The 26648-nt window shown below is 38.1% G+C and overlaps 1 protein-coding gene across 2 annotated transcripts; it reads right to left on the bottom strand.

The window, feature by feature from the left end:
* SUZ12 (SUZ12 polycomb repressive complex 2 subunit) lies at nucleotides 1-24940 on the bottom strand. 2 transcript variants are annotated; one of them, XM_040530829.1, is made up of 17 exons: nucleotides 24284-24940; nucleotides 21605-21651; nucleotides 21448-21512; nucleotides 16635-16703; nucleotides 14014-14063; nucleotides 10973-11058; nucleotides 10017-10061; nucleotides 9352-9583; nucleotides 8492-8594; nucleotides 7557-7662; nucleotides 6902-7079; nucleotides 3525-3616; nucleotides 2914-3057; nucleotides 2021-2178; nucleotides 1336-1534; nucleotides 743-822; nucleotides 1-428 (listed from the first exon to the last, which is right to left on the bottom strand). In XM_040530829.1, the coding sequence occupies exons 1-17, from the start codon at nucleotides 24621-24623 to the stop codon at nucleotides 83-85; spliced, it is 2340 nt and encodes a 779-aa protein (XP_040386763.1). In that variant the 5' UTR covers nucleotides 24624-24940; the 3' UTR covers nucleotides 1-82. The 2 variants fall into 2 exon arrangements, with proteins under 2 accessions (XP_040386763.1, XP_040386764.1); XM_040530830.1 differs by lacking the exon at nucleotides 10017-10061 and having other exon boundaries at nucleotides 24284-24938.
* Between the last annotated feature and the right edge of the window lie 1708 nt (nucleotides 24941-26648).

Below are 26648 nucleotides of genomic sequence, written 5' to 3'. Positions count from 1 at the left end.
TGTGTGTAATTTTTTATAGAGCTCATGCACCCTAGAATGTCACTTCAATGCTTGTCCGTTGAATGCAATTTGACTTTTGACTTCAGAGCTTTTGTTTCTTGCTCTGTTTTGTGACACCTGAGATGCTATCCATTTCTGAAATTCTCTCTCTCATATTATTTTCACTATATCCATTTGTTGTCCCACTCTGTTCCTCAGAAGATTCCTCATCTGTTGGGGAGGCTGATTCTCCTTTCTCTAACTTCTGCTGCATCTCTCGGAGCCTGGCAACAGCTTTGTCTATTGACATTATGCTGATGAGGTTAAAGTCATGCATGCTGACCAGATGTAGCATAAAGTTTCGACACAAGTTCTTCTTAATTATTTTTTGTCCATAATTTTCAACAAACAGCATACAGGCATGATTCATTTGATTGTCAGCAATAAACCTGCCAAATTAGAAATCCATCATTATCCAAGTAGAACATTTTCAAAAGCATAAAGATACACTGATAAACACTGTTGCAGGGTAACTGCACAGACTATTATATAATCTCAACATCTGCATTTTTTTTATTTTCAAAGCCAAAGAACTAGTAGGCCCAAGAACTCTTTTTTTAAAGCTTAACAGAAAGCTTATTACCAAATCATCCTTTAACAATCCCTTTCTAAGCAATGAATTTTAACTGCTTAGTGAACTGTAATGCAGAACAGTCAACCAAATCTATATAATTTGTGTCAAAAAAAGTCTATAGTAACATACCCGTGCTTCATAACATGAAGATTCCATAATTTCATCACTTCTTTCTCTCCTTCGTTAACATCAGAGAATTCTTCAATTTGCTGGAAAGATAAAGGAGTAGAGAAAGGACCAAAAAAAAAGAAAACACGACATGAGAGAACTGTATGTCCACTGACAAGCAGTGAAAACACACCTACAATCAACTTGTGTCACGTATACATCACAGAAGTAACTACTGTTAAGAAGTTCTGGAACTGCAGTCAGATCAAATAGAGATCTGTGATAAATTATTTTCATATTATATATACAGCACTGTACTCCTGTATCACCAGCATCTCCTCTTTCAAGGAGAAACAGCCACAAACAACGAAGAAAACTTGTTAGGACCCATGTGGACTGAGCCAGCATTGCAACCGAAGACATACTTGAAAATATAAACTTTGAATCCATTAATTTACATCATTAGTAGCAGAGCATCACACCATTTTCTACTTACTCTCAAAGTAAATAGATCATTTTCACAACATGTACCCTATTTGTTCCCCAAACAACTCAGCCCATCATTTAAAAACCACAATCCATTGAAAATAGTTTTGTATAAATGGGATAATTACAGTAATGGTTTTCTCCCGTAGCCATTCAGGGTCCTTTTCATCCTCACTGTCTACTTCCATTTCTTGTGGACGGAGAGGTAAACATGTGTCACTGTGGAAATATAACCGATTGTGCCCACTGCTGTATGTTCGCTGCTGTTCTACTTCTCCATCTTCAGATTCAAGGAATTCTGACATACTTGCTTTCGTACGCTTTGGCCTAGCAGAAGGAAAAAAGTAACTGCTTTCAACTACTAAATCAAATATACAAATGCTAGGTATGGTAATTGATTAATACAAATTATTATTTTAGGCTCCAGTTTGCAGAAGTGTTTGGGAAAAAATCACCAGCAATGAAATATATCCCATAAAACAAACAAACAAAAAAACAAATCCAACTCACAACCCCTCCCTAAGAAAAAGATACACTCAAAACTTTTGGGTGAGGGAAGTTTTAGGATGAAGCGGTTAACAAAAACAAGTTCTCATTATGACAGATGCCTCAACTTAAAGGATGTAAAATCACGAGTGAAGGTATCATTCCTCAAAAACCTTTTATTCAGTTAGAAACAGCTGTACTTTAATGCTGGTAACATGTAGCACTGCTTATGCACAGCTATAGATTTACAAGTCCCTAGGTTTCACAAATTTGGTGCATATGCTATCCTACACAAGTATGGACAGACCTTCTTTTCAGCCTCCCTACCTGCATACAAGTATGTGTGTGATAGGAGTTCTTTTGACCGGTCCGTTACGACTGAAGGCGAAACCAGGTTGACGATGGATATCCTGGGGATTCCCTGCATAGGAGCCATCATAACACTCATTGATAGACACATCTATCCTAGCACCCTTTGGATGATACTGAAACAGATAATCGCAAATATATTTAGCAATATACCCAGAGGTTTAAACAAGTAACCTTTTCAATTTCAAATACTTCAAATATCATCCCATCAACAAGCTGACAGAGCTCTAGATTCCTTTTACACCACCCAAATAATTAACTGCTATGAACAAAAGTTTTACTAAAACTTCCTTGCTCTATGATCTTACTGTCCTGTATGAAAACACTCAATACAACCAATTCTTAAATTAAGGACAATATTGGCAAAATTCTGCTAACAAGCACTCTAGAAATTAGAACGCTTCTAACTAGCTAAGAAGTAAAGTTTTGGAATAATCTTCTGAGGAGGATAGTGGGTATAGGAAACTACATTATCTTCAAATAAGCATGACAGATTTTTTATTTAAGGTCATACTGGTAGGAATAGATCCTTATCAGCATAACTAAATATAAATATTAGCTTTAAATGTTTACTGCCTTCTTAAAACCTCAAGAGACTTCTAACCAACTGTAGATTACATTGCTTTCTACATCACAAAAAATACATTGATGCAAAAGCAGCACGTGTAGTCAGAATACAACCCACGAATTTGTGCCTCATGTAACATGTCAACATTCAAAGGAAGCTGCAGTTAACTTGTAGATAGTCCTAAAACTTAACCAGCTAGTAATAAAGTCACTGCAGTCAGCGTATAATCTGTGACAGACTGCACAGCGTCTCACACCACTAAACTACAAAAACACACACTTACAACGTAATTAAAGATAAATCTGCTGTGACAAAGTTTAAGGTGTTTGAGTAAACTATACAGTTTCCGACAGTTCAGCGTGCACCATGGGCAATGCAAGTCATCTCGGGCTTCAGTCTGCTGTCTTGTGTTGTTGTTATAAAGGAACTGGTGCAAAGAAAAGGAAAGTGTTAGCATCAAACGAATTTTACTCGTTAGCCTTCCAACCCCCCAAACAAGGTTGGACATAATTTCAGGAAATCTCTATTGTAATAGTAAGTTCTTGGGAGTGCTAAATGAGCTCACTTTACTGAAACAATGGTATTTCAAGAATTCCCCATGCCCCCTATGAAGACCACCTCTCCCCCTCCAGATGTCTAACAAGAGATGTCCTTTGTATTCTGGACTACGTTGGACATGGCCCCAGGAAGATTAATTTCCTACAATACTTCCTGTAAGAAGAAACATGTGGAATGGCTCTTCCTACATGAACTGGAGACGCCTTAAGATATCCACAAAAGTAGCAAATGAGACAGTTACCCAGCCAAAACCAAAACTTTCGCCAGCTCAGATGTGAACATTATAATTACTTGCAATACATTCTTCCCCACCATCAACCCAGATATTTTCAATACCTGGTAAAATATTCGCAACTTTTGTCGAGGCTCATTTAAAACATCTCTCTCTTTTCTTGTTTGAAGGTCTGTTGGCAAAGATTCTTTCACAGCTGGAAAAAACACAGGTATAGACAAGCATTTCAGTTTAGAGTGAAGAAGTAAAGATGACATTGTTTCTTATTCAAGTGTGGGAGTTCTGTGACATGTATCCTGCTTCTGAAGGGAATGAGCTACTCTAGTGAACTTTGATACAAGTATGTTGTATCAGCAAAAAGGAAGTCTTGATGCTCAGCTTCCTTCACAAACATCTATGCAGAAATACCACTTTTGAACATCAAATTTATTTTCAGTTTTGAATTACCCTTAAGAGAACTTAAAAATGGTCAAGTAAAAAGCAACATTTTATTTTCTTTTCTCCCTTTAAGCAAACAATTCTTTAGCTATAGCTAAAAGCAAGTATGGCTCTTATTTTTTTAATAAAAAAGAAATGCGGCTTTCAGACAGATGCATTGCAAACAGATGGTTTAAATTCAATTTCAGGAGACAAAGTAGTTTGGAATGAAAGTAACACAAAATATTTATTTAAAGTGTTATAAAACTTTAACCCTCGACTCTTATCCTCAAATACCTACTGAAGTCATCTACATGTGTAATGGCACTGTTCACTTGCTTCAGAGCTTCTTCAATACATTTTAATGTCAAGGTTATTTGATTCCATTTGATTAGCAAAAAACACACACTCATACCTAAGCACATTAACAAATCTACCCTCAGGAGGGACCAAATAATGACACCTGGTTGCTTCTGAGTGGTTTAAGAAAGGGCAAAACAAGTCTCTGCTCTACTGACCTAAGGGGGCCTTTCAGAAAATGCACTTAGTACATATTTATACCCTTGGAAAAGATGCACAGGATTTACTCTTCTACTATCAGAACCTCTACCTGATAGAAGTTTCTTACTATTTTCACTGCTTTCTTAGTACTATGATATATTCCTGCATTAAGAGGCTGCTGTGCTATTCTGAAAGGTGGCACTTTCTGTAACTTTACGAATTTACTGGAATACACAGCTTTTCCAGTTCCAAAAAAACTATAGATTCTATCCGTACATTAGCAGTGCAGCATTGCCATGTACCTATTGCTCCTATGTACTGTGTGGTAAACTAGTACAAACCTTCTAGAGTTAGCCAATGTACAGTCATTTCTTTTGCAAGTCTGAGCATAAAACCTGCCTAACAAATTACAACGTAGGCCTCCCAGAAGCTCTAAAATACAAGGAGACATGGTATGAGGAAGCAAAAAGAAAGCAGAACAACTTTGACAGTGAAAGTTCAAGTACTTCCCTCCTTCTGTTGCCTTTCTTCTACTAGAAATTATTTCACATTTGCATGCTGTGCCAGTCATCCACCTTGACTTAAGAAGAAATCAAAGGGTCTGCCATCTCTAGCTCAGGTAAAATATTAAATTCAGAAGACAGGAATCAGCCTTACTTTAAATATGCCTGCACTTTTTACAAAGACAAAGGTGTCTGTAGGTTGGCTGAAGATGGTGGGAATCATTCTAGCCAGTGGCTTCTGCACAGGTGGGGTGAAATTTTTCTTTCTGTAACTTGTGTATTACTACACAGAAAGTCTCTAAAAGCAGCCTGAGTAACTGCCACTGGTAATAAGCCTCACCAGAGATGAGCTATTGTTGACCCATTGTTTCCTCAACATATACTGCAAGACACAAAAAGCACATTTGGAAATGCAATTTTTTGTTAGCATTTTTTCCCTTGCTATTGTGCTACAGCTCCCAAAACTCCCAGGTATACATACATTCAATACAAAGCCAGACTGAAATACTATTTTACCAAATTCTCTAATGCACAACCTCGTATGAACCCCAAAACTCCGAGCAGCTCTTCACAAACAGTGCCTGGCTACAAGCCCAGAGATTAAGCCTGGAAACAGAGCCACTACAGTCCACATAATTATTTCTGCAGTAAGGAGACATAAAAGACGTACCTAGGCTAGCCCTCACTGCTACCTAGAAATCAAAGGGGAATTTCAGATTAAATACGACCCCAAGATGGGAAACTGCTATTAAAAAGGAAACAATTGTCACTCAAAGGTGTCTTTCCTATCTGGTGTCAAAGTATTTTAAAAGTAGCTTTTTAAGCTAAGTTCTGGGACAGCAAGGAAGAAACATGATTTTAGAAACATCAAGAAAAGTAATTACGCAAGCGCACAAAACTAATTACTAATTCAGAATTAAGCTTAATATAGTGGTGAGGTCTTAAATGTTTGACATAATTATCATCCAAAAAAACATGCTACCCACTGTACAGGTACATCGTCAAGTATTCAGTTAAATGGTCTGTGGTATCAATATCCCCAACACAGCAACAATCCCAGTATTTTGCAAGACGTAAACAACTGTGAGGACAAAAATACTGCGCTTTTTTTGTGTATCTAAACATTTTAATACCACAATCTGCCACCAAACATTTTACAGCAAGTTTATTTCTGTTAACGTTTTTAAATTATGCGTGAGCTTAAAAAAAGTGCGCTATTGCACATTCTTTGAAAATTACTAAGGGGCCAACTGTATAAACACTGAGTAAGGTATAAACCAGCACCAATACTGATCAGCTGAACTTATATAAAGGGAAACATGCCTGGAAGACTTTCCATAAAGAAATACATAACTTTTTCTAACATATACCTATAAAAATATTAAACAAAATTTTATTTTTTTTTCTAATAGTGCTTAAAATTTTACATGGAAATCTAGGATAAATATAATTTTTATACTCCAAAGCTTCACAAGACATGCCTCTCATTGCTGCAAAAATAGAATGAAGTTTCTAAATGTTTCAAAAATGCCAGGTCATAAGCTTTCTGAAGCAACCTGAGTTATCTTTATCCACAAATGCAAAATACAAGTGCAATACTTTAGATAGCTTCTGTCACATTTCACAATAACAGCTATGTTCTCCAAGAGCTAAATTTCTCTCTTAATGTCCAACAAATTTTAAACTCTTTTCATTACAAAAGATAAGTGAACTTCTAGATGCTATGAATCCAAATATTCGTAGAACAGCAAGCAGTCCAAAAGAGCATAGCAAAGCAGAAAATCATAGAAGTCAGTCATAGATTTCCCGCTGATTTATTTTACACAAGGATTTATGACCATGGTATACAATCACTTAAATATTGTCATGACTTTAAAGGTCCAACTATTTTTAGATTTTAAATTTACCTTAAAAATATTACAACATATGGGATACACAAACCCCATTCATCTTTGCTTTTTCATGTTTATCTGAAGCAGTTCCACTAGTGTGTCAGGAACCCTGAAGTACAGAATTGCTAAGCAGATGACTACTCAGCATCAAAACCAAAGTTTGCTTACCTATAGTCTGAGTAGGTTTAACAGAATTGGGCTTGTTTTCTTGAGGGAGGCTTTCAGAATTTCGTGTTGCAAGAGGCTTAGCTATAGGAGCTGTAGACTTATCATTTGTGTCTCCTGTCCAGCGAAGAGTAAACTGAAGTGTAGGTCCCTGAGAAAATGTTTCAAATGGAGGCAACCTCTGGTGGGCAAAAAAAAGGGCAAAAACCCACCAGAATTAGCGTCTTACCATGTACAAAACAATCATAAAAGAAAATTCACAGAATGGGGACAAATGCCATTTTTATCAAACGAATTTCTTGTGTTCTCAACACAAACATATACATTTAGATATACTAAAAAAACTGAAGGAGATGGGACACCCTACATTTAAGATGAAATTCTTCAATCTCCTAAGAACTTTTTGTTATATTCAGGCCTTCTTTACTGAAAGGCTACTGCAGTTACTAACATCTGCTTGTGTAATGATCCAGTGTAGCCAAAGCTTTCCTAAACAAAGAGCTAAATTTAACTTGTTTCCATCCTTCCAGAAGTACTATTGTCTGTTTAATCTAATCCATTTTCAGGGAAACAGCTACTGCACTTTGAATTGCATTTCACCTTAATCCAGAATCTTTTAAGTGAAGACAAGTCTTTTAGCTACCAAAACAATCCTTACCTTCCCATCAAGTATTGTTTCCCATGTTGCTCTTTTCTTACTAATGGGACACTCTTCCATTTCCTGCATGGCCACTTCATATTCGCCATCCAGTAGTTGCAAGCGCCTGTCAACACAAGGTATGTATTATGGGTAAAGAAGCTCATTTTTATTGTTTGCCTATTAAAATGTAGAATATATATTACAGAAACTAGCTTTCCCTGAAATTAAACACAGACCTTCAGGCAAATTTATTTGGCCACTAAATGTAAATCTTAGGAATACATCATCCCTAACAAAAAAAAGCACAGACAGGAGAAAAAGATTGTTTCTGTTTCCTGATCCCTCAGTATTCTATTCTATACAGTGAGAGATACTGGAAAAGGTGAACTACAGCTTTTTTCCTTCACATGTAAAATATGTTACAGCAGAAGTATCCCAGCAGAACTAAACCAGACACCTTTTGTTTTATTTCTTGACAGCATCTTGCAAAAGCTGCTATAACACCTTTGTCATTTACTCTATTTAGAGTATAGTAACAACTTCATAACCAGCACGTCATTCCCGAGAGCAACTTGCCATTACTATGATTTCACTGTAATAACAGAGAACTTCATTAGGTACAAGCAGAAGATATATGACTACATCAGCACAAGGCTAGGCAGGTATATTGATACTAACTGATGCATATTAATGTGACAACATTCAAGTTCATAAAAGGGAATAATTTACAATTGTCACTGAGTAGTTCTCAGTATAAAATGTGCACTACAAAACCTGTAGAATTCTTTTTTTTTTTTTAAAAAAAGACAATAAGCCTGGACTCTTATTGTACCTACTAACTAAAAATGCATCAAAAGACATCCAAGAATGAAATTAAAAAACAGGTTTAGGTTTAGTATTTAAAAAAAATGCCAACAATTAGCAGAAGAAATACTCATTTTGGATAATATTACCTGTTTTTATCAAATACAGTCATTTGTGCTACAAATGTCTTTTCTCCATCTTCACGATTTGAAGAGTTTCTTTTTCGTCTAGCTGGAAGCTCCTCATTGACATCTGTAAATATCAAACGTTGCATTCAATTATTATATAGGCACAAATTTAAATGATCAAACAGCTTCTATGCCATTTTAAAATATTATTGGCTGCTGATTATGTCAGATGTGTCATATGAACAGCTCAATGCCAATAGAAAGAGCACTTAACATAACGACAATCATATTTTAGATACATTCGTGTTTATTTATAGTCCAGTCATATTACTGTCAGCATAAACAACTTAGAATTTGGCCTTCCTCCTTCCTCAATTGTAAAATAGTAAGAAAAGAAGTTTTCATTCTCTATTAGTTTTCAAGGCTACAACATTTGTGATATAACATATGACACCTTAATAAGATTTAAAAAATACCTTAATAGCAATTTTTAAAAAGGTATTTATTGGCTAGTCATTTAGTTTTGATGAGAGACCATGACCACACCTCCAGGTGAGTCAGTAGTGACCAGCATTGACGGAACCAGTCCCAGAGACCAGTTTCATTATTCACCGTCGCCCCCCCCCCCCCCCCCATCACAGCGTTGCCTAACGCCATCACATATTAACAAAAGCGGTGTTAAATTTTGACAAAAATAGAAACAGTTTCTAGCTACAAACTATATTTCAGCTATCTCTTGAAAGGGTGAAAACTAGTAAAGCCAACTCAGTCACTCATCTATTACTGCCTTCTCCAAGTAGGACCTACACAGCAGATCAGGACAACTGTATACATGCCTGCAAGATAAACCTCATAAAAGCCTATTTAAAGTTTGAAGTTACCAATGTTTTCATTAGTCTCGCCATTGATCAGTCCATTAAACTCTCTTCTTCCTGGGCGAGTTACTCTGAATAACAATGAGTAAGACTTCACCATATGGCTGTTGCTTGGTTCAAACTCATTACTGGAAACTGCAAGCGACGGGAAGTTGCCTGGTTTTATTTGGCTGAGGTCTGGGTTTAAAGGCACCTGCTTTTTACCTGTAGGAACCTGTCTTATTGGACAACTGACATCCTGCAGGAAAACAAGAGAGCTAAGGTTTAGGTTTTTAGAATACAAAGTAAAGATATTAAGTGTGAAAATTTATATAATTTATGGATTGTACTTGTCCCGTCCTCTTTTTGAAAATAAGCCTTATAACAGATGTAAATAAAAACAGAACAACAAGTCCAGGTTCTAAATGTAAAAACAGCTATTTGAAAGTGTAAATAAACCTGGCATTTTATAACCACTTCTGACAGCAGCCATCTTTCTCTAAGTGATTAAATTAACACTGACATGAAGTATTCAGAAAAAACTGTAGAACAGCCATTAATGCTAATTTAATTCAGTTTACCTAAAGAAATTAAATGTTTTGGTTACATATATATATTCCAAGGGCTTCCTATCTTCTTCCAATATTACAAAGTGCACTTATGCGCTATCTGGGAGATAAAGAACCACTTACCTGGGATTTACTATATTCAGTATCTCTCAGATAGATCACGGAACACTGTGTAATATTGAAAAAACAAGGCAAGATGGCCTAAGTATGAAATTCACAATAAAACATACTTCAAATAATCATTGGCACCTCCTCCTTTTACCATACTTATCTATACAATAGCAAGGAACAAAATTAGCTAGAAAAAACAGTAACTCTTAATACCATGCCATAACAGTTTAATATTCTTAGGGAAAATAGAGAGTTATCACTGCAAATTTTTCCCTTTTTGATTAAAAATTATAGTGTGCATTGCTGCTCCCGTAGCTGTGAGGATAACTTGCAACTAGTGTGAAACTAACATATCTAAAGCAGCAGGTAAATTCAAAGATGCTTTGGGGAAAAAAAAAGATGAGAATTGTTTATGATTCATAGTAGCTAAAATCTGCAGTAACTGAGATGATAAGCATAAAAACATGGGTTCAGAAAAAGGAAGGAAAGATTTGACAGATGACTGAGGACTTCAAAACAATTACAACTTCTTCCTTTTTATCTATGAACCCTAAAAAGCCCAGACTATTTTATGATATTGCGATTGCCTGATTTGCTTAAGCCAACAGAATTAACAGTTTAATTATGTGAAACAAAAAATTAAGTGAAAATAGAGGTGGCCGAAATACAGAATGAGTGAATATGATTTGCAAGCAAGCTAAATTCAAATAAAATAAAGTGGTATCCCTTTGTAAGAGCTTCCAGTTATTTCTCAGGGAGCAGAGGAAAAAAAAATGTACATGTGCTTCTGAAGAATCCTTTTCAGTCAACAGAAAACAATTTCTAATGATTAGGTCATAAACACTAAATTAAACTCAACACAAACATTTCACCATTAGCTTCTTGTATAGTAATGTTAAATAGATGTTCCAGAATCAGGTACACATTTTGCTTTAATACATATTAATGGTTTGTCAAATCACTTTTACCTTTCGTTTCTTGTGGCAAACTTTCACAAGCAGTACTTCCAGGGTTACAGAATTTTGTTCATTCTCTGAGTTTTGTGATGGCTTATCTAAACAGAAAAATATTTTAAGTTCTGAAAAAGTAAAAATCTGTTCAATGGTGTAAATTCATCTGTAATTACTTTTTAGCCATAGCTACTTTCAGGCAAAAAGACCTCCAGTCAATTCTAAGTTTTAATTCTCCCCAAATATATGGCAAATTCCCACTTGAGAACATATCCTATTTAATTACTAGTAGTAGATTAAAAACATTAGCATAATTGACCTTTAACATTTAACAGTAAGCTTGCTACACCTTTCGCATTATTTACTCTTGGTTTCTTTTCTTCCTTAAAATAATTCTACCTTATTTTTCACAAAAACAGAACAACCAGCAAAAGAGAGAAAAAAAGACCCCCTCGCCCCCAAACCTGAATTCTAGAACTAGAGTTACAAAGATGGATTGTGAAGACAACCCACTTGCCAACGAACAGCATACGCTATACATGTGAGTAGAGCACATGTTATGGGTAAAAACTGAAAGTGAAGCTGTTGTGTAGGTTCATAAAACAGCCCAGAGACACAGCATGACATGAACCAGCCAAAACATTTCTATAGCAGAGGAAAAGAATATCGGTAGATTTAAGAAAAGTCAGTAGTTACAGATGGGTGAAATTAGTTCCTATAATTTTTAACTTTACTGCTTATAAACCTAGAATTTGGTTCTTACCAAAACTTAAGCTCCAGATGCTAAAGAAAAAAAAATAAGAATTATGCGAAGTTAAGCCTATGCCAAATAGCTGTTAAATGACTCTTGAAATAACCTGAAAAAAACTCTTATAAGACTTGGCATCACAGCCTCTTCACACTAAGTTTCCTAGAACCTGGAATCTTCATGATGGCTACCACCTACATCGCGAATGCCAATTAAGAACTGCCTTTTAAAATAAATTTCACTGTCTAGTAAGAGAAATTTTAGTCACGTGAATGGATGTTATTCTGGAAACATGCCCTCATATGGAAAAAAAAGATTGAAATATTATATGTATGCTTAAATAGAATTTGTGGAAGAAATTCTGAAAAAACAAATGAAGCTATTTCTGCTTTTTGAAGTCTTACAAATACCATTATGGGCTTACACGCATTTTGAAGTTAAACAGCACAATGGCTTAAACTTAGCCCTGTCACGAAGGATCTGACAACGAAAAACTTCTTTATGCTCACTAGGTATAAAGGGCAAAGCTTTAGCATAGCAAAGAGAACTCAACCCACGCATCTTCACTTGCTTTCCTCCTGATGCTACTTTGAAGAAGCTTAACGCGCTTCAGTTGAGAGTTTCAGTAAGTCCTCTGTAGATACTAGCAGTTTAAAGAAAATCATTTTTTCAATTTTAGATACAAGATATATCAGAAATCTTTTCTTAGGAAATAAAGCTCAGAAAGTAAACAAAAAAGCCATCACATACTCTTCTTTCAAGAGTTTCCAAAATATTTTTCTATCCAGACAAATAAGTATGCTGTGCCAGCTTCATTAATTTAAATATTTTCTATATTTAATAATTACCAAAGTATACATTGTTTATGTTGTGACATTTGTTTACATGGTACAAAGAGACATCACACTCTCGCTCTTAAAGTAAACAGAGGTTTTTAGAGCTAACAGTACAGACGATCTATAAATTTGAAAACAGAAAAATCAAACATCTTCAAAATTCTCTAATAGCCCACCTCTACTATACAGTAAGAAAGGCAAGGCCAGTCAGCAGAAACTATGAGACAACTATCCTATCTACCAGGTTATTTAAATTGCACGTGTGAGGAATTTACTAACACAACTTCAAAATCTGTTCCTTCCAGAACAGCATTTGAATTTAAGATGTATTTATTCTTATTGCTTGCTGCCCCAGAAGTCCTCATTTTGTGTGGTTTTCTCAGCTAAAGATCTGAAGACAACATATAAAATGAAATTCATAAGAACAGAAACAAGATGAATAGTATCCACTGAGACCAGCAGTATTCTGAAATTCCAGAAGCAGAACATTACAAGCCAAGATACTTGAACTTTCTCAGAATGACATTACAGTTTACTAAAAACAGTGATTCTGAAATCTAGACGTTTGCAACTTTAACCTCCAAACATCTGACTTGAACAGATCCAGTTAAGCACAAAATAGTTTGATGGAACATGACAGATTCCAGACTGAAGCGTAGAACCTGTTACAGGAATTGAAGTAGGTTTTACATCCAAGGATTAAGATGTCATACAGAATATTTTTAACTGAAGAAATAGAAACACTGCTTAATTTTAATGGATAAACAGGTATTTTTTTCGTGAAAGTAAAAAGACAGTGAATTTACCCATGCCTACACAGCATAAAACATGTAACTTCTGCATTTGTTAAAGGAACAGAACCATTCATTCTGGTCTGGGAAGTCCAATATTCCAATTTTGAGAGGTAATGCCTTACGTGCATAAAAGACACAATAAAATGATTGCAAGTCACCAAGGAATGTTTTCAGTTGCTCTCTTATAATCCCTGGCATTGCCTTTTCCACATTTCTGGGCTCTATCTGATACAATTTGTTCACATACTTCTACATTAAATTCAAAACCTCTGAAGCTGCTAACTATTTGAATTTTTGTTGTTTTTTTTCTTTTGTTTGTAAAAGATACTTCAAATACTTCAAAGGTATACATCCATAAAGTCACTTTCTTCAGGAACTCTTTCCTCAAGGTCTACTTTAAACTTCAAGTTTGAATGGATGAAGATGAAGTATTCATCAAAATCACTGTTTTGACTAAAACCCTGGAAGGCTTAGCTGCTTAACTTTACAGTTACACTAACACATATTGAAAGAACAATTAAAAGTACTGTAAGTAACGGGACAGAGAATAACAAAATTAAAATCTGCATCCAAGCAGCAGAGATTGTAACAAACTGTTCACATATTCCTCTCACAGATCTATACTAATTTCAAAGGTGTTACACAAATTAATGGTATAATGAATGAATTTTGCAAACGTACCATTTTTATGGAAGAAACCAGTAAACGTAAGTTGCAAATGAGCAGACAAGCTAAACAGGAAAAAAAAGAAAGGATATGTTAGAACAAAGAAATATTTTCTCCTCATAGCAGCCACTCTATTCACTGATGTTCAGGACAGGCCTAACCACAGAGTCCATCCTTCCACCTGCTTTCAAACTATCTGGGAACAGCATGCACTAAGGCACAGCTGTAGACCAGTCTTCTCTCTACAGACTAATTCTCTCTCTATATTCCATGACTGGGGAGGGTGGGGGAAAAGGTAGGGGTCTAAACACTGCTGTAGAAGGGTGCTGTATGTAGAGGTGAGATCTTGCCACCACAGGCATGCAGACATTTCCTAAACCTTTGTCAACAACAGAATGAGTTTTGGTAGAAATTGTCTAGAACTTCACCCTGAAGTATTTGGTATCAAAATTTTTGTACAAGTATTTCAAGTTCGGTAAGCAGATTCTTCACAACAGGGAAGCTAAAAGGTATAACACATGCAAACAAAGTAATAGTTGCATCTATTTGGTTTCATGGCACTGCAGCTTGTAGGCTAAACTATTCTGAAATAAATGGGCCTATAATCAGCAATTTGTTAATTAGAGAATACATTTCAATTCAAAGCAAGTATTCACAAAACCAGAATTAAATGGATTTCAAAAACACTCAGTATTTTTAAGGTGCATAGAATTTACAAAATACTGTCTGTCACACTGGAACACCAGATAAGCATCTCCATCAACTTCTCAGAAAGATACCTGACATTCAAAACCTATTTTAAGCACATTCCTGAAAGCACTGAGGTGACAAGTGTCCACGAGCATTTGAAGAATTCTGTCTACACCAATTTGCATCATTCAGCCATGTTATTCCTCCAGACCAGTTCCAGATTAAAATATATTTTTTATAGTTATGAAAGCACAAAACCAACACACACAAATTTATATTCTGTTTCAACTTGATCCTTTAAGGGAGACTATTTGCCTATTAAGCAACCATAATATATGAAGCAAAAGATAATTAAGAAAGATAATATGAGCAAAATCTATAAAATCTCTCGAAACACAGAATTTATAAATTTGTTTCAGACTAAATTCTGTCTAGCATGGTTGCCTCTGAGGCAGACTAATTATTTGCAAACACTATGGAAAAAGAATAACTGGTTAAGATAAAAAACACACCACAAAAAACCCTGAATGGGTCTTCACACATTCCAGCAATTTAGGTTAGTCTTTCAACATTTGTTTTTGTCTTACAATTTCCAGAATGCTTTGTTTCTCATTATCCATTAAGTACATTAAAAAGAAGAGTTTTGGCAAATCATCTACAATCTTTCTACCTAAAAAGAACACAAAGCCATCCTGCAGGATTAAAATGGATCTCAGGCTGAATTGTGTAGATTAGAAGAAAATAATTCTGGAAGTCTTTACAATGGATTGGTTTATTCCCATCATATATATCTTCACAAAAAGCTTAGGTGCTTAACTGAATCATACATAAAGAATAAAATTTTAAAAAGAAAGAAAAAACATCATTATCTATCACATTCAAATGTGAACATATTGTATACTATATTACTTCTGCGAATAAGCTTTTCAAACTTTTATTTCAGCACTATGAAATGTGTCAAGGAACAGACTATGCAGATTTGCAATTTGTTTTTGCCATTGGCTAGGATAAAAATGAACTGAAATGCATCATTCCCAAGTTTACTGCCTCCGCTGAACTTGGACATTTACCAAATACAACACGGCAAACTCAGCAAGTTCAAATGTCAAATATTTTTTTCTTAAGTATCGTAGTAAGACCTGACAAAGTGTGAGCTTTATCCAACATTTAAATAAGTGTTATATAATTAAGATGACAAAACCAATAGGTAAGCGCAATTACCATTCTACAATTATAATTCATTAAGCACTTCCCCCCCCTCAATCTGACAATTCCGTATTGAATTAACACTTGAAATTATCCAACTATTTCTTAAAGACGGAACACTGTTACTCAGCTAGAATCATGCTAAGGCTCAGAAATGCGTGTGGTCAGATCACAAGATAAATCTCTGACTAAGCAATATTTCTCACTAGAAAATCACAAAGGAAAACTGCGAGTCCTACTGCCTTTAATAAAAACATTTTATAACTAGTTTCCCTGATATGGCTTGAAAAGGACAAGGATAAGATCTTTTAAATAATGATAACAGTTTCTGTAAGTGTTCCCCCCCAGCTATGAACAAAGGCAGCTACGGGAAAATACCATTACTTTATTATTATTATTATTTTTAATTTCAGCACGTACAGATTAGTTACTGATAAAATAAACAATATCAAAAAGAAGGTTAAGACAAATACCTCTTTCAGGCTTCTACGCACTTTTAAGAAAGGGCACTATAAATACTGGAAAAGTTTATCCCAACATTGCTTTACTCCAAGACTTTTGCTTTTTCTCCAAGTTCTCACCAGAATACCTTGCTTCTAACAATTACTCTATTATTATATATAATATATATATATATATTATCTATCTATTACTAATCTATCACCTTCATTTTGTCAATCCAAAAGCCTTTTGATTTAGCATTCCTACATACACACAAACATATATATGCAGAACAGTACCTGTGAGATTCTTGTTCTCCCTTCATTTTCTCTACTTTTGATAACATGTCATCTACTTTGAACGTTTTCCTGTAAAGAAAAAGAAGAATAGTTTAATGTAGCCACTGTTCCCATAATATGTAACAAAAAACATCAGTCAAAACTTTAACTTGATTTTGTACTAAAACTACCTATCTATGCAATTTTAGCCTTCCATTCACAAAGCCCCCCTATATATATATATATATATATATAGAAGTATCTGCAATACAGCTGCTTTTCAAGCAGTATCAAAATAATGAAAATAATTAGAGACCTTCCAGAAGAGATCTTACTGCTCATAAGAAGTGCCATTTAACAGGATATTACAGCCTATGAACATGTCTAACGGCATTTCAACTTAGCTCAAAGAAAATCTTCCTGCTTTAGCAACACTCACGACACCTAGAAACATTCAAGTTAATTCTCCAGTCATCACTACTTTAATCTTGATCAAATAAAAACATTATCTGAAAAAACAGTTGAAAGCCTAATGATCAAAGACATTTTTTCTCCACAAATTTGCATTAGATGGACACAATAGAAAGAACAATGAATTTTTAAAATATTCCTAGAAATCATTCATAAGAAACGGAGAAAACAAACATGACAACAATGTCAGAATAACTACTTTATAAATATTTTCTCTGAGAATCAGTTTGTTCATGCTCCTGTGTTCAGCCGCTTTTACTATATATATATATCATTTAATATTATTGCTAAATGAAGTTCACTCATGAACAGAAGTTATTCAACACTTTCTGGACTAGTCTTCCAATCTTTCTTTAAAGGAAAACTAACGTTTGGACTTAAAGGCAAACAAAATTGCACAGATGAGTAATGGTGCAAAACCAGTGAGGGTATCATTCTTTGCATCTTTTTATCTCATTTCTCTAAGGTATAAGAAAATAATCTGTTGTCAAATACATGATTTTTTATTAAAATGTCGGGGGGTGACCTCTATGGCGAAGCAGGAGGCACTGTTTACATTCTGACTGAACAAACTGATGTCACATACTGTCTACATTCAGCATTTAGTACCTCTGAATGATTTAGTTACATGTGGCTAAATAGTAACACTGGACAAGAAACACAAGTACATGTTTGCAGTCAGATAAGAAAAATAATTCTGTGTAGTAAACAATCATTGATTCAAAGCTCTACTCTGCCTCAGGTTCGGGCAGATGACAGATTCAAGAAGTGACTCAACCACACTGAAGTGTGGGATTATTAATATGAATCTTGCAATGCTCAGTTTTAGATGCATTAAGAACAGAAGAGTTGAAAGTTTCAGATTCTAAGGGAAAAACGTCCATGCACACACTGCACGAGCTCAAAATCAGCCAGCAGTCTGCAGAACAGCAAGCAGGCACACCGATTTTAGAGGGCTTTCTTCAGAGTAAAGACTTTCCTCAAAACAGCTCTAGAGCAAAGTTAAGTCGTGGCCAGAACAGGAGCCAGAAACCAACTAACGTTTCAAGAAAGGGGGAGCTTCACAACCTTTCCTAAGGTATATCGCTGTCTAACACAGCTTGCATTTAAACTTTCTGGTTCGTTAATACTCACAAATAACGATTACACAGCTTTTCCAAATGTCAAACTCAGGTTAGTCAAAAGGAGAAAAAAAATGTCCTCAAAATCTTTCAGAAAAAATAAAAAATAGCAACAACAACAACAAAAACTTCAAAGGTAACAAATTTGATTTAGTGAACTTTTATGAACACAAGGAAGTACTGACATTCCTTTAAGCCAGAGAACTGTTTTTATGTTACTGTGCTCCTTATTCATGCACAAGGGACAAAACCGAGTTTATAATAGTCCTTAACACCCAGGATTTTTAGGACAGCATTTACTTGGGCTACAAGTATGTGCATCTTGCACATTCCTTTCTCCACCCACTCTTATTCCAGAGCAGCACAGTAATAATTAACAAAGTATTAGAAGTCACATCATAGTAGCATGCCATTACTCTGCCAATAAATAAAAAAAAATCCTTTATCCCAATACTCTAAGGGAAGCAACTTTTATTAATACAGTATCTTCTTTCCAACTACATCATTTGATCCAGTAAGATACTGACACCTAAAGACAGACCCACATGCTGAAAATCCATTTCAATTTTCCATAAAGTATCATTTTACCAAAGCAAAAGTCTCAAGCAACTGTTGCCTTTAATGAAACAAAACACAATGAAGATTTAGGGCACAAGTTGACACCTGCTCATTAACTTATTCCCTATACTTTAAGCATCCTGGTCATTATCAACACTTTCTCAGTCTTAAACATGTAAACCAACATCAATGGATCATTTCTTGGTAAAAATGCAATTTTACTCCCCTACCTCCAAGTGATAAGTTTGTCTGACATTTTTCTCAGACTGCTGTAGGGCTAGCGATAAAAGATGTGGAGCCATAATTACTACTGTAATAGTTAAATTGTATACATCTTGGGGATAATTTGTGTAGTTTACATATGATATTGTTTATCAAAATGGCCATCAAAACAATGATCGGGAATTTAAGAGCGGCAAAATTACTACATCTTAGAGGGAAAATAAATACTTCTCCATATTTTGTAAAGGTCAACATAAGCAGACTAAAAATTACACAGCTCTAAAAGATAATTCTTTGCAGAGAGAACTCTACCAGAATTTTAGCTATACCAAAGGTAGGTATGTAAAGCTTTCCAAATACAAGCCTCAATAAGATCTTCCGCTCTAGTCTGGATACTTTTTCCTCTGTTAAAGCCTCCTGTTGAGCAACATGTCAGGATCCTATACATTAACTATTTCTGTTGAATGAGGAACGGCAGCTAAGGCCTTGTGCATGTTTGGAAGCATTTGCCAGCATGTCTGCAAACAACCTCCTGGGGAGGTTTAGTTCAAGTCCCTCAGTCAATGCCCTAACTACAGCCGAACAGTTTGAACTACCTTTAAGCTACAACTTCTGTTGTTTTAACTCGGCAGAGAGAGACCACAGCACTGACAGGCAGGGGGCACCCAGAGGAGAACGCACTCCGTAGCAACTGTTTTGTTTTTTTTCCCTCCTCAACTGTGCTGACTTACTTCTGTTGCAGCATTACTGTGTTTCAAAAAAGAAAACATACTCAAGTGTTTGACTACTTCTTCCAAGACCTAATTAGCAGACTGATTTCAATAAGCCAGTATTTTCAGAAAACTAGTGAGTGAAATCGCTATTAATTTGTCTGTTATGGATGAAAACACTAACCAACCGAAATCACAGTTCTAAAACAGAGTATTATGGGCAGCAATAAAAATCAGTAGATTTCAAAGAGAAACGAGGCATTACTTGTGCAGCTGAATTTGAACCGGAATTTGGAACAGTGGACAACACAATGTACATGCAAAGTACCACTTCTTGTTTCCCAGCAACTACAGCAGACATTCAAAGAAACAGAATAAGATTCAGGTAAAAGAACGTATGCATTTCAATCAACTATAAATTACAATCAGTAGTAAGCAAGAACAATTTCCTGTTGCACAATTCTGGTGTAAAGCAAACAAACAATGAAAGCACCTGAACGTTATTTCTTAAAATTTGGCTCTAGCCTATTTTAAAATAAGCAAACAATTCCCTTTGGTAACTTCTGTAAGAAAAAAATCAAGCAGCAACTTCAAGTTAAAAAAAAAATCTGATCAAAGGACAGGATGAACTCAAGAAGTATACATCCTAAAGTACTTGAAGTTGTATGCTATTAATTTTAAGAAGATAGCAAAAGCATTAAACAATATCTAAGAGATCTGAGAATGCTAAATATATCCTGTTTTAATTAAAATTTGCAAATTCTCTTGATAGATCATTCAAAAGTTACCTTCTTAAGATACAAATACAGTTTAAATTAGAATTGTTTGCAAAAATCAGATTGTTGCTATTCCTAAGCATTCATGATTAACTATTTTAGTCCCATAGTAACTGTTCACAAGCAGTAAGACCGGAAGTGTTAAAACATTTTCAGTGTTCATGCTACAAGAAATCCAAAGTATAAAAAAAATGAGTTTCAGTGAGGGGGATAAAACTTAAAGGACTTTACAGTTCTAGTAATAAATAATGTACAACTACGACACGCACATTCCGAGATGCAATGTTTATGTATTTTAAAAGCAACTGACATGCAGCTGTAGCACCTCATATGATAAAAACAACTATTTTCCAATGTCAAAAGTGAAGCCCATTTCTCAGATACATCCAGCTCAAAGCAACCTTTTTAAAGCCTCTGCTGGATTTTTTTTCGTAAAATGTTATAAACCAAACTCAATCATTTTTCAGCTAATACAATTACAGAAAATAGTACTGGTTCTTTCTAAGACTAATTAACAAAACCAAAATAGAAGTGTTTGTTGTTTGTTTGTTGTTTTTTTTTTTTTCTAAATAAGTGGTTAAACTAGCATGTTTTTTATACTTATGATCAAGCACCACGGATTTCATAAGCCCAGAAGTTATAAAGTTTTGTTTGTTTGTTTTTAAGAAGCTCTTCCCCAAAACACAAAACAAATATGGAGAATTAGGTTAGGATTCTGCAGACAGTTTTCCATATTTGAATACTCCCAACACCAAAAAAAGTCACAAGCGTAAAGTCACACACACTTAACATTCCAGAAAAGTTCCTAGGTCTCAGAAATCAACTGTAAAGTAACGTATGCCTTTAAGTTCTTGAAAAAGAAACAGCAATGTTTTACACACTATCTGAAAAGACGACATCACCCTCCACTATTTATTTATTTAATCCCAAAATGTTAATTAAGTAGCAGAAGATAATTTTCAAAAAATTATTTTACCTTCTGATATTTGTTCGGGAGTTTCTGTGGGACATGTAAGTGAGAGTTCTGTGCAAAAATATTGGCTGCAGGAAAAAAATATGAAAAAGGTTAACATGCTTTAATTAAGCTTCCTACAAATCCAAAGTAAAGGAGTGATAAAAGACCAATTACTCACCGCTATGAGATTCCGGGTACGTAGAAACCTGTATATCTGGGTTGGTTCTAAGAGAAAGAAACACGTGTTATCCAACATGCTTTGAACTTCTAGAACAGCCTTAAGTGATGCAGTAATATCAAGCTTAACACGTTGGTCGGTTGTTTTAAACAACTGTCACAAAAGTCAGTTTAAGTGAAGCATCGTGATGTCTAAATAAGCCCGAGTTAACAAGTCAAAGGTTATTCCATCTGTTGTACAACACAAAGCAACTTCTTGTTTAAGGTAGCGTACACTGGTAGTGACAACCCCGACAACTATGCTCGTTTTTCACAAAATATGTTTCTTACAGGCTTTGCATTAGAGAAAGGCAGAAAAAATACCTCAACATATTAAAATTTATTGTTGAACAGGTAAGTTTTCTTCACCAAATTAATGAACATGTCCGGTACAATACCAAAATAGTACACTGAATTTACAGAGTCAGACAATTTGGGATTCGATTGTTTCATCTTTCTGGAAAGTACCAAGGTCACTCGCACAAGGTACCAAAACAAAAATAGGCAGTGACAGTTGACTACGACACAGTACAGATCATTTAAGCTAGAAAATTCATTTCCAAAATCTTTTATACAATTAGGACCAGAAAAATGTTGATTCTGCTACAGCAACTACTGTTTCAAAGTGCAAACTGATGGAAGATAATAGAGCTCTGCTCGATACTGACATGAAAGGGCAGCATCACTCAAAATAGGTGTAATAACCAAAGTTCAAAAGAGCGATACATGCAGAAAAGGGGACCTTCAGTTAAGTTTTAACCAATTAACATAAATCAGGACAAAAAAAGTTTTTGTCTGGATCAGGTTATTTCTTAAAACAAAAATACAATCTAAACTGAAAAATACCACTTTTCAGCCACCTTGATTAGGTAATACCAGCAAGAAACGTGGAAATGACTTGACAGAACAAACGGAGAGCAAGAGACAGGGAGAATGCCTAGATTCCCACGCTAAGGCTACTAGCGCTGCCTCAGCTTTCCACATGAAGAAACTAAACAGCTATATATTTCTTAAGAAATATAATGTTTCATTTGTGTATTATGGCAAGGGATTTGTTTTAAATAGCTGAAAACCTTATTCTGGTTTATGGAATCTTGTAATTAGAGGTGAAAAAGGACAGCGTTACATATTCTTCACCCATTTTTAAAGATGTGATTCAAGTGTAGAAATAAGACTATGAATGTAAAACCCAAAATAATTTATTATTAGAAAGGTGCGTAGTTATTAAAGAGAAAGAAGTCTTAAAACAATCCCAGTATTTACTTTCAGAAGGCTCATGAATACCAGTAAAATTCTGCTTAATGCAAATAAAGAACTGCCATCCTAATGAATTGGTACTAATGTGACTTGAAGAACACAGATAAGAAATTAAGAAACGTGCACTTTAACAGAAAGTGAAAATACGTAGTCATGACTTTTAAAGAAAGAACTCAATTTTTTAGTCTCAAAAATCTGTGATATAGTTTAGAAAGGTACGAAAACATCAAGTTACATGACATAATATGTAATTTACAGACAGTGCGCTGCTGTTTCAACTTTAACTTCCCCAAGCAGAAAAATTCTGTGACACTTCTTGACCTGCAAACAGACATATGTTTCAGAAGTCCATACCGCTCAGCAAAAGCCGAAAATAAGTCTTTCTCTGGCGTATGACCTCGAGAAGGGACAAAAATATTCGTGAAGAATACGATTCAATACTATGGGTGTTAGGGTTTCTTAACCCAATATTTACTTACTGCAGGTTTTCCACAATATTCACACCATAGTTAGCACACTGTGACACGTTCGAGCTGTAACATATTCCCGATCCCTACCTGCCCCCTTCTTTCGCTCCCCTTTTCTGACAGCCCGGGGCATGGGAAGGGAAATTTTCACCCCAACCTCTGATACTGAACACTGAGCAAACATCTTAAAACTCCCGTTTGCAACTTGCCCTGTTTGCAGTATGCTATTATCGATCCCGTAGCTTCGTTAACAAGGCTCAGGTTCAAAGGACCCGACATTACGAGGGATTTGAGGCGACACCAAAAGCTCCAATTCTTTATCAAGCACTGTCATCGCCTGTAGCGGGGAGGCACGAGCAGTGACAGCAGCAGTCCCAGGACCACCCCGTGCACTCCGTAGGGCACTACCGATTTTCCTCCGAGCCCTGGCAAGGACATCCCTCAGAGTGAGTCCACAGCTAAGCCGTGCTCGTGCATCAGCGCTCCGCGAGTGACTCCGCCGCGCACCCGGGGGCTCTCCGCTCTCAGCTCTCCCGAGCTGCCACAGGGCGACGCGCGGCTCGCCGAGCTCCCTTTCCATTCCGCAGCCCCAACCGGGGGCCGGTGGGGACCAGACAAAGAAAACCCCCGGACGGGGAGCTCCGGCTCGCCCCCTGCCCCCCGTCCCGAAGTGTGTGTGTGTGGGGGGGGGGCAGCTCCCTTCTCCCAGCGCCCCGCGGGCAGGCAACCGGCCTCCCCGAGAGCCCCGCAGCCCGCCGGGGGCCGGGACCGAGGCGGGCAGCCGGGGGCTGAGGCCCCGCCGCCCCCCGGCCTCCCCCCGCTCCCCACAGCCTCCCCCTTCCCCCCCGCCTCCTCCTCCCGCCCTTTCCGCGGCGGCCCCGTCGCCCCCCCCCCCTCCGGTCCCCGCCGCTCCTCACTCTCGAAGGCCTGCAGAAAGAGCTCGTGGTCGGCCTGGATCTGCTCCATCTTCGGCTTCTTCACGGGGGGCAGCGCCGCCGCCGCCGCTGCCGCCGCCGAGGAGGCCGAGGAGCCGCCCGAGTAACCGCTTCCTCCGCCGCCGCCGCCGCCGCCCGCCGCACCCCCGGATTTCCCGGCCGGAGCCGCCGCCGCGGCGGAGCCCACGAAGCCCCCGCTGCCTCCGCCGCCTCCTCCTCCTCCTCCTCCTCCTCCTCCGCCTCCTCCGCCTCCTCCTCCGGCGGCGCCGCCGGCGGAGCCCGAGCTGGGCCCCGCGCCTCCGCCGTGCTTCTGAGGAGCCATGGGCCTGGCCCCCGGGAGCGCCCCGGGGGGACGGGGAGCGAGCGGGCCCCGGGGAGGGGGGGGCGGCCGGGGGCGGGGGGCGAGGCGGGGGGAGGGGAAGCGCCGAGCCCCAACTCCTCCAAGTCGCCGCCGCCGCTCCGCTCCTCCTCAGCGCCGCGACCAGCCGAACCCGACGGCCCGCAACGCGCCCGCCCCCGCCCTCCTCCCATTGGCTCCGAACGTGGCGCCGCACCGCCCCATTGGCCGGCGCCGGGCCCGCCCCCGCATGACGCACGGATGGTTCTGGAAGAGTTTGGTTGGTCGGTGCGCTCCGCCGCTTGGCGCTTCTCCCCTCCCCCTCCTTTGAACTGAATTCGCGGGAAAGGGCCGCTCGCCCTCCCGGCGCGGGGCATGCTGGGTAGAGCGGGGCCGCCTCCGCCTCGCGCCCGGGGCCCGCCCCTCCGAGCCCCTCCGAACTCTGCCGAACCTCTCCGAGCCCCTCCGAACCTTTCCGAACCCTTCCGAGCCCCTCCGAGCCGCGAGGCGCCTCGGGGAGCGCCTCCCCCCCCCCCCCCGCCCCCCGCCAGCCGGTGCCGCGCTCCCTGAGGCGAGTCGCCCGCTCCGCCGCCCCCTGCACCCGGGCGCTGAAGGAGCCCGCTCAGCCCCCGCTAAAATCGGCTCCGGTCCTGTGGTAAAACCGGGGGCACGGCGCCGGACGGGGGGCTCTCCGGTGCCTGAGGGGAAGGGGGCGGTGGGGGCCGCCCGAGGCGAAGCCCGCCCGAGGCGAAGCCCTCCTGACGGGCGGCGCTTCCCGCCTCTGCCCCGCGGTCCCCGTGCGCGAGGTTCTTCGGAAGTCACCGTGCGAGGGTCACGAACCAGCAGTGGTTCAGGTTCACCACACAGCCTGGGGTTTGGACACCCGATGCGTCCGTGCTGCTGGCCCTGTGCCAGCTGGGTGCATCTTTTTTGTTCCCAGTGTTAAGGAAGTGGACATCGTAAATGTTTTATCATTATCATCAGGAAAATGTTACGTCAGCCTCAGTCACGCTGTAAATGTGCCTCAGGTTATCAGCAGAGGGGGGACTCAGATCTGATTGTTGTTAGTCTAGTTATTGCTTGTTAAGAAAGTATATGCATGTATCCTCACACACACATTTGGATAAATACATGTACATTTTTTATAGTTTCTTTATTTTCTGATACCCAAAATGTATATTTTTTCATAGCCTCTTTTTTTTTTTGTCTGCTGTACCTTTCAGGTTTGTTTTGGGAAGATCTTCTCCGATGATTTTTTTTATGGTTCTTCCTTCTTTCCTTCCACATTTACCAGACATTGATGCAGTCTTCTCTGTAATTTCTTTCTACATTAATTTTCATGCATTTTTGTAATTCCTCTTGGCCAGCTTTTCACATGCATTATACTTTTTGTCCCTCAAAAAAAAAAAAGATTATTAAAGTGTTTGTAAAATATTGTTATACATTTTCTCCTGTTTACCATAATCATTTTTGCTTAGTATTCCAGTTTCTTGATCTCCTGTTTCCTACTTAATTTCTCTACAGCCCACTCATTCATTATTGCTGAATATATCTTTACTTACTGGCAGCGGCAGTGTCGATGCACTGTACATTTCTGAGGACCTCACATTTACTTTCTTCTCTCTTAATGCCAGGGAAATTCCTGCTGATACTTTTGTTGCTTTGGGTATTGCTACTGCCAGTCTTCTGAAAGCATAGACTAGATAGCAACAGCACACTAAATGATTGAAGGTTGATCTTGAGGTCAGTGATACCCTGTGCCAAGTGATAAAAGTAACAAATAATTGCACTATGTGTGAAAAAGGCTTCTAAATGTTGTATAGCTATAATTTTTTGTCTTTGGGAGTTACTACCTAAAATTTATTTCTGCTTCCTCCCTACTGTTTATAAGCCTCTGCTGCTTCTGGTGGCTCATCCTTCTAAATTTCAGAACCAGGAGGAGGAGCCAGAGGGCAACTTTCCAAACGGGAGAAGGAAAGATAATTAGGCAATTAATCTCTGGCACCGGAG

This window comes from Cygnus olor, chromosome 18 (genome assembly GCF_009769625.2).
Source record: "Cygnus olor isolate bCygOlo1 chromosome 18, bCygOlo1.pri.v2, whole genome shotgun sequence".
In the NCBI taxonomy this organism is placed as follows: domain Eukaryota; kingdom Metazoa; phylum Chordata; class Aves; order Anseriformes; family Anatidae; genus Cygnus; species Cygnus olor.
Note: the sequence above shows the minus strand (reverse complement) of the source record. Positions and strands in the feature narration are given on the sequence as shown.